At 46.5% G+C, this 9,332-nt stretch overlaps 1 protein-coding gene across 1 annotated transcript in view; it reads right to left on the bottom strand.

Moving 5' to 3' along the window:
• Window positions 1-7,446: 7,446 nt before the first annotated feature.
• The window catches only part of LOC144510911 (uncharacterized), a 53,585-nt gene continuing 51,699 nt past the window's right edge, over window positions 7,447-9,332 (bottom strand). The window contains exon 3 of the mRNA XM_078240968.1: window positions 7,447-7,819. Coding sequence (XP_078097094.1) covers window positions 7,447-7,819 — 373 coding nt within the window. The remainder of the gene's footprint in view (window positions 7,820-9,332) is intronic.

Below are 9,332 nucleotides of genomic sequence, written 5' to 3'. Positions count from 1 at the left end.
ATCTCGGTTGTGTAAGTTGTGGCACAGTTGCATCTCTTTCATCTTTTGCCAAAAAATTGCGTTACTGTGCCTGGGCTGCAGGGTTGGGAGCTTTTCTAGTAATTTCATAGTGTCCCCTGGCGAGAGTGACACATAAGTCATTTTAATTTGGGCCTACCTTCCTCGCCCGTCTCTCCCTTGTCCCCCTGGGATACATTCGATCTTAAGAGGTGCTGCTTTGGCGTTTGGGGGATCGGTGGTTACCGGGGGACTCCCCCCTGTTGGGCACCGAGGACTTGTCTCGTCTATTAAGCACTCCCAATCGGGACATTCCTCGTATGGGGCTTCACGGGAGAAGTCGGTCAGTGCCGGCAACACGGGGTTAATAGCCATCACAGCAGCATGCTTTTTCTGTTCAGCCTTTTCTTGTTTATCCTGAACGTATTTATGGACTCGCCCTGCTAGGGTGAGGTGTGCCTTCAGTATGAGGATCCAAGCCTTATCATCCTTGTTCCTCTTTTCCGTTGCCCACCATTCCCGTTGGCTCTCAAGGGGGTCTTGGGGTTTCCACCCTGTTTTAATCATGCTTTTAATTAGGTTCTTGTTTTTATCTGCTAGATAGCGGGTGAGGGACCCTTCCGGCCCCCATTCAAAAATGGTCTCAATGCTATCCATGTCGAATCTCTTAGCTAAGATCAGTGGTGTACTAATCCTGGTTTGGTGCTTCCCACAGATACTTGTGTAGGTATCCCTGGGGTTCCTGGTTTGGTGTTTCCACTGTCAGTACCTTTAAACCTTCAGCAGTAACACGCAGAGCCCGTCCTGCATGTAACGGGGAGATCACCGCTCACAGAGACAGGGGGGGGGGGCTCTGACCACGACTACAGGGGCCGGGGGCCACTCTTTCCTGACCAAATCCTACCGCTAAATCAATCCACAGAGGCTCGCCGTTTCCCTATCTCCCCGGGAATCACCCTGACCTGGGTGCGGACAAGCGTGGGATTGACCGCAGGTAGGAGTTCCCCCGGCGTGTAGCCGTTCTTTCGCGCTACCAGAGGTCTCCTGCTTGTAGTGCCCGAAGCACTCACAGAGGCTCCAGACTTAGTAGCGCCCGGACATGTAGCAGACTCCTCGCGGATCTGTTTCCAGTGGCCCAGACTTTCGCGCCTGCAGAGGTCCTACCCGACTTGCAGCGCCCGGACTTAAACCGAACTTCGTGAGTCCGCGTTCATTGGCCCTAACCCTGGACGTCCTCCCGGCCTCCCGGCCACTTAACCCTTGTCTTCCTTAGGTACCTTTTGGGTCAGCTAATGTCTGGTCGGGTCCGCTGTCAGGGATACACGGAATGCAACAGTACACAATCAATTACAATTCGCGACCCCGCTCACCCGCCCAAAGAAGAACCTACCCCGCTGTGCAGCTCTCGATCGGGCTCTGTTCACAAGTTCAGATCGCGGCAGCCGTGGAACACCGCTGGCACTGGGAATTCCCGCGGACTTTAAATGAGTAAAGATACTCACCCAGTGTTTGAGAGGCGATGTTCCAGCGGCGGTCACTATCCCGGACGAGCCCCCAATTGTTAGCGCGAGTGAACAGATACCACACCACTCGCACCCAGAGCCAAGATCGATAACAGCACAGTTTATTATAGTTTTTTATGTCGACGGAGGTACAATCAGGACACAGACAAGACAGTCCCGCAAAGTACTCTGCCTGCCTGCCAAAACGGAGTATAGTTATAGTAACGATCTGTTTTGATATGTAAATGGTTTGTGAGTGGTTTCCTGATATAATCATCCTGTTTCAATAGGTTTGTGGGTGTGGAGTTTGATGTGTAAATGGTTTTCTTTTATAGTTATCCCGTTAATGGGTTTTCTGGTCTAGAGTTTTAATATGTAAAGTTTGGTTTAAGAGTGTGATAATTGCTTTATGTCTCTGAATTCCTTTGGACAATGGGTGTTTGATGGGATGTCAGGAAGTTTTCCAGGTCTCAAGATATTTTCTGAATAGCATATTGATGCGAGTTCCTGAGTCTTTGTCAACCTGGTTTCTGTGTTTAAAAGATGCCTGCTTGCCTTACTCACACCTTTCTGGCTGAATGCTGTCCTGTTTTGCTTCATTTATCGAGTTATAGTTTAAGAAATATTCTAATCCTAATACCCACAAAATTTATGCCCGCCTACATCCCTGATCCAACTTGTGGACAGTTCTTACTCAGTATTATTTCTCCCAAGCCCTTAATTAACCCAATCCAATTTTCAATTTCTTTTCATTCATTTGGTTATTGCAGGTAAGATTTACATAGGCACAGTCACTGCGACCAGAAGGTGGTTTGTGGAGGAGCTGTTGTAAAGGGACAGTTAAACCCCAAACACTACTTCAGTGTTTCCCTCCCTACCTCTTCCTCTAACCAAAAAAAAAGTTGTCAAGAGGACCACAAGCAAGGGAAAGGTGAGGTGAGATTCTTTTATCCTTTTACCATATAAGGGCAATATGGCAGTTAGGGCAGTGGTACACTCCTCCTGCCAGATGTGGGAAATTAGACAGCAATCTAGTCTCCCTGACAACTTTGTCTGCAGGAAGTGTGTCCAGTTGCAGCTCCTCACAGACCGCATTGTTCGGTTGGAGCGGCAGGTAGATGCACTGCGGAACATACAGGAGGCAGAGTGTGATAGACTGGTTACAGGGAGGTTGTCACACCAGAGATTCAGTCAGGTGGATGGGTGACCGCCAGGAGAGGCAGGCAGGTAGTGCAGGAGTCTCCTGTGGCTATTCCCCTTTCGAACAGGTATACCATTTTGGATACTGTTGAGGGGGATAGGCTGTCAGGGGGAGATACCAGCAGCAGCCAGGCCTGTGGCACCACACCTGGTTCTGCTGTAGAGCAGGGTCGGGCAAAGAGCAAGCGAACAGTAGTAATAGAGGACTCGCTAGTTAGAGGCACAGACAGGCGTTTCTGTGGCTGCGATCAAGACTCCAGGATGGTGTGTTGCCTCCCTGGCGCCAGGGTCAAGGACGTCTCTGAGCAGTTGCAGGACATTCTTAAGGGGAAGGGTGAGCAGCCAGAGGGTGTTGTACATATTGGTACCAATGACATAAGTAGGAAAAGGGATGAGGTCCTGAAGTGTGAATATAGAAAGTTAGGCAGCAAGCTGAAGTGCAGGACCTCGAAGGTAGCAATTTCTGGACTACTACTGGTGCCACGTGCTAGTGAGAGTAGGAATAGGAAGATTAGGCAGATGAATGCGTGGCTTGAGAGCGGGTGCAGGGGTAGGGATTTAGATTTTTGGATCATTGGGACCTTTTCTGGGGAAGGGGTGACCTGCTCAAGAGGGACGGGTTACACCTGAACTGGAGGGGGACTAATATCCTGGTGGGGAGATTTGCCAGAGCCACTCGGGAGGGTTTAAACTAGTTTGGCAGGGGGGTGGGACCCAAAGCAGTAGGGAGACAGTATAGAAGATTGAGGACAACACAGAAGTTAAAGAGAGCACATTAAGTTGTAAAGCCAGTGTCAGTAATCTTAGTACCAGACAGATCAGGCAAAAGCAAGACAGAGAGCAAGGGAAGTCCAGATTAAACTGCATTTATTTCAATGCAAGAAACGTGACGGGCAAGGCAGATAAACTCAGGGCATGGATGGGTACATGGGATGGGATATTATAGCAATTACTGAAACATGGCTAAGGGAGGGACAGGACTGGCAGCTCAAAGTTTGAGAGTACAGATGCTATAGGAAAGATCGAACAAGAGATAAGAGAGGAGGGGGAGTTGCACCTTTGATTAAGGAAAACATCACGGCAGTACTGAGAGAGGATATATCTGAGGGTTTGGCCACTGAGTTTATATGGGTAGAACTGAGAAATAAGAAGGGGGAAATCACTTTGATAGGGTTGTACCATAGGTCCTCAAATAGTCGGTGGGAAATTGAGGAGCAAATATGTAAGGAGATTACAGATAGCTCCAAAAACATAGGGTGGCAATAGTAGGGGATTTTAACTTTCCTAACATTGACTGGGACAGCTGTAGTATTAGAGGGTTGGATGGAGAGAAATCATCTCATTCAGTTTGTGGACGGCCCGACTACAGAGGGGGCAAAACTTGACCTCCTCTTTGGAACTGAGGAAGGGCAGGTGACAGTGACTAAGGAAGGGCAGTTGTTAGTGACTTTGGGACCAATGACCATAATTCTATTAGTTTTAAGATAGCTATGGAGAATGATAGGTCTGGCCCAAAAGTTAAAATTCTAAATTGGGGCAAGGTCAATTTTAATGGCATCAGGCAAGAACTTTCAAAAGTTCATTGGGGGAGTCTGTGGGAAGGTAAAGGGATGTCTGGTAAGTGGGAGACTTTCAAAAGTGCGTTAACCAGGCTTCAGGGTAAGCACATTCCTCTTAAAGTGAAAGGCAAGGCTGGCAGAAGTAGGGAACATTGGATGACTCGGGATATTGAGGCCCTGGTCAAGAAGAAGAAAGAGGCACATGACATGCATAGGCAGCTGGGACCAAGTGAATCCCTTGAAGAGTATAAGGAGTGTAGGAGTAGAGTTAAGAGAGAAATCAGGAGGGCAAAAAGGGGACACGAGATTGTTTTGGCAGATAAGGAAAATGAGAATCCAAGGAGCTACAAATACATAAAGGGCAAAAGAGTAACAAGGGAGAGAGTAGGGCCTCTTAAGGATCAACAAGGTCATCTATGTGCGGATCCACAAGAGATGGGTAAGATCCTCAATGAATATTTCTCATCCGTATTTACTGTTGAGAAAAGCATGGATGTTAGGGAACTTGGGGAAATAAAGAGTGATGTCTTGAGGAGTGTATATGTTACAGAGAAGGAGGGGCTGGAAGTCTTAAAGCGCATCAAGGTAGATAAATCCCCAGGCCTGATAAAATGTATCCCAGGACATTGTGGGAGGCTCGGGAGGAAATTGCAGGTCCCTGAGCCGAGATATTTGAATCATCGATTGTCACAGGTGAGGTGCCTGAAGATTCGAGGGTGGCAAATGTTGTGCCTTTGTTTAAAAAGGGCTGCAGGGAAAAGCCTGGGAACTACAGGCCAGTGAGCCTCATGTATGATGGGTAAGTTGTTGGAAGGTATTTTGAGAGACAGGATCTACAGGCATTTAGAGACACAAGGACTGATTAGGGACAATCAGCATGGCTTTGTGAGTGGAAAATCATGTCTCACAAATTTGAATACGTTTTTTGAAGGGGTAACCAAGAAAGTAGATGAGTGCAGTGCAGTTGATGTTGTCTACATGGACTTTAGCAAGGCCTTTGACAAGGGACCGCATGGTAGGTTGTTGCATAAGTTAAATCTCACGGGATCCAGGGTGAGGCAGCTAAATGGATACAAAATTGGCTTGTTGACAGAAGCCAGAGGGTGGTGGTAGAGAGTTGTTTTTCAAACTGGAGGCCTGTGACCAGCGGTGTGCCTCAGGGATCAGTGCTGGGTCCGCTGTTATTTATCATTTAAATTAATGATTTGGATGAGAATATAGGAGGCATGGTTAGTAAGTTTGCAGATGACACCAAGATTGGTGGCATAGTGGACAGTGAAGAAGGTTATCTCGGATTGCAACGGGATCTTGATCAATTGGGCCAGCGGGCTGACGAATGGCAGATGGAGTTTAATTTAGATAAATGCGAAGTGATGCATTTTGGTAGATTGAACCAGGGCAGGACTTACTCTGTTAGTGGTAGGGGGTTGGGGACGTCTTGGGGTTCATGTGGGGGTAGGGCCTGGGTGGGATTGTGGTCGGTGCAGACTCGATGGGCCTCCTTCTGCACTGTAGGGTTTCTATAATTCCATGATTTCATGTTCATAGCTCCTTGAAAGTGGAGTCACAGGTGGACAGAGTGGTGAAGAAGGCATTCAACATGCTTGGTTTCAATGGTCAGAACATTGAATACAGGAGTTGGGACGTCTTATTGAAGTTGTACAAGTCATTGCTAAGGCCACACTTGGAATACTGTGTACAGTTCTGGTCACCCTATTATAGAAAGGATATTATCAAACTTGAAAGAGTGCAGAAAAGATTTACCAGGATGCTACTGGGACTTGATGGTTTGAGGAGAGGCTGGATAGATTGGGACTTTTTTCTCTGAAGCGTAGAAGGCTGAGGGGTGATCTTATAGAGGTCTGTAAAATAATGAAGGGCATAGATCAGCTAGATAGTCAACATCTTTTCCCAAAGGTAGGAGAGTCTAAAACTGGAGGGCATAAGTTTAAGGCGAGAGGGGAGAGATACAAAAGTGTCCAGAGGGGCAATTCTTCCACACACAGGGTGGTATCTGGAACAAGCTGCCAGAGGTAGTAGTAGAGGCAGGTACAATTTTGTCTTTTAAAAAGCATTTAGACAGTTACATGGGTAAGATGGATATAGAGGGATATGGGCCAAATGTGGACAATTGGGACTAGCTTTGGGGTTTTAAAAAAAAAAGGGCGGCATGGAAAAGTTGCGCTGAAGGGCCTGTTTCCATGCTGTAAACCTCTCTGATTCTGTGTGATGTGGGCATCCCTGGCTTAGCCAGAATTTATTGCCTATTCCTGATTGTCCTTGTGTTGATGAGCTGCCTTCTTCAACCATTCGCAATCCATGTGGCGGAGATCAAAGTGAGTGTCTATCTTTCTCATCTCCCCCTGATACGGGCTTTCAAATGTGGATTTCTTTAAAACAAAGTTCCTGGACAAGGATATAAATATCTCCAAGAGAAAGTGATCAACTTATTCATTCCAGCTTTCCAAACTTTCACTAGAATGTAGATGGATTCCAGATTGATATATTCCATTCAACCACACCCAAGGTGAGTTATTCCAATTCCTTCATGATCCAGGACAATATATTCACAATATCTTTAAAACAGAAGTTCAACATTCCCATTTGATTTCAGGTATTAATATATTCTGTTAGTTTGTTCTTTATTGTCGATGTCAGGCTGGGGTTGTTCCCCTTGCAGCAAATGAGGTTGAGGGGAGATTTGATAGAGGTGGACAAGATTCTGACAGGTTTAGATAAGGTGGACAAAGAAAAGCTGTTTCCATTAGCTGATGGGACAAGGACGAGGGGGGCCCAGATTTAAGGTTTTGGATCAGAGATGTGGGGGGATGTGAGGAAGAATATTTTGTTGCAGCGAATGGTAATGACCTGGAACTCACTGCCTACAAGGGCGGAGGAAATGGAGACAATAAACAATTACAAAGGAAATTGGATGGGCATTTGCTGACTAAATATCTCTGAACTTCCTAACACCCTGTCACTCTGTGATCATTGTGAAATTTGAAACCAGGTATTCGCAACAAGGCTGAAAGAACATCAGCCCACTGGAGGCAAAGTTGAGAGACCGGCCAGCCCAGCAGAAAGAAACCCTCCGACCCTCCCCATTGACCAACTGTCAAAATGAACAAAATGCAGTCCTGGATGTAACTGAGAGCAGAAACAATAACAGCAGAATCCAACCTCTATAATCAGTCGTGAACCTGTTGGTGTCTCAGCAGGTTGGTTGAAACACTGAAACTCTTCCCACACTGAGAACAGGTGAATGGCCTCTCCCCAGTGTGAACTCGCTTGTGTCTCTGCAGGCCGGATGACTGAGTGAATCCCTTTCCACACTGACAGCAGGTGAACGGTTTCTCCCCAGTGTGAACTCGTTCGTGTACCCGCAGGTCGGATGAGCAAGTGAATCCCTTCCCACACTGAGAGCAGGTGAATGGTCTCTCTCCAGTGTGAACTCGCTGGTGTTGCTGCAGGATTGATAACCATGTGAATCCCTCCCCACATTGAGAGCAGATGAACAGCCTCTCCCCAGTGTGGCTGCGCCGATGAATTTCCAGCAGAGATGTCGTGCCGTATCCCTTCCCACAGTCCCCACATTTCCATGGTTTCTCCATGGTGCAGGTGTCCTTGCCTCTCTTGGGTGGACAATCAGTTGAAGCCTCGTCCACACACAGACACGAGTACAGTCTCTCCCAGCTGTGAAAGGTGTGATATTTATTCAGGCTGTGTAACTGGTTAAAGCTCTTTGGTCAGTGCACTGGAACACTCTCACTCGAGTGTGGCAGTGTGTTGCTGCTTTTCCAGTCACACTGATGTTTGAAATCTTTTCAAATCGTCAGACCGTTTCTCCTTCTAGATTGAAAGACTGATGATATTCAGATCCCAAGGGAATATAACTCTGTCAGATCGAGACGTGATGTTTGAGATTTCGGCCTGTGATTCCTCTTTCATCCTGTAAAACGAGTTTACAGAAGTCGTCAGTGTCAGTGCAGGATAGAAATTCAGAACAGACAATTCTAGTTTTGGGGAATGAGAGAGGAAAGAATGTTCATTAGAATCATAGAATGCCTACATATTATCAATGTCCCTTCGCCTTCACAATGAATCTCTCTTCTCAGGACACTCTTATCTCTGACTTGTCTGAACTGCTGGCAGTCTCACAAAGCAGCTGTCTGTGTGCTGATACGAGAGGCCCTGCTCGGCAAGTTTAATGCTCCATGACTGTGTCTTTAATGAGTGAATACCGATAGGAATGTGGTCAAGTCAGCAAAATCCCATGATGCTTTACATAATGGTTAGTAACACTCCATTTTGTTAACATAGCACATACGGATATATAAATATATATAACACAGCTGCCTCAGCCCACTCTAACACATACAATTATGTAATGATGGCTGGCAGCTCCGACAACTGGTCAGAATATAAAAAATGGCCCAGAATAATGAAAAGAATGATAAGGTAGGAAAAACTAGGGTATGAGAGAAAGCTAGCTAGAAATATAAAGACCGATAGTAAAAGTAGGTATTTGAAAAAAAGTTAACAGATGGAGCACTGGCCATAGAGCAATGCAGCACGGAAACAGGCCCTCCAGCCCAACCGGTTCATGCCAACCATGGTGCCCTCCCAGCGAGTCCCAATTACCCACATTTGGCCCATATTCCTCTAATCCTTTCCCATCTGTGTGCTTATCCAAATGCTTTATAAATGTTGCCTTTGAACCTGTATTAATCACTTTCTCTGGCAGCTCATGCCATGTACGCACCACCCTCTGCATGAAGAAGTTGCCCCTCAGGTTCCTTTTAAATCTTTCTCTCCTTACCTTAAGCCTATGCCCTCTAGTTTTCAATTCCTCTTCCCTGGGAAAAAGACTGTGTCTTCATCCTATCTATGCCCCTCATGATTTTATACACCTCAATAAGATCTCCCCTCATTCTCCTATGTTCCAAGGGAAAAAGCCCCAGCCTGGCCAACCGCTCCCTATAACTCACAATCGTCCTGGCAACATCCTCGTAAATCTTCTCTGTACTTTTTCCAGTTTTTCAGTGTCTTTCCTATAACCTGGTGACCAAAACTG

The sequence above is a fragment of the Mustelus asterias genome, chromosome 23, assembly GCF_964213995.1.
Source record: "Mustelus asterias chromosome 23, sMusAst1.hap1.1, whole genome shotgun sequence".
Lineage (NCBI taxonomy): Eukaryota > Metazoa > Chordata > Chondrichthyes > Carcharhiniformes > Triakidae > Mustelus > Mustelus asterias.
This window is presented reverse-complemented; position numbering and strand designations above follow the sequence as displayed.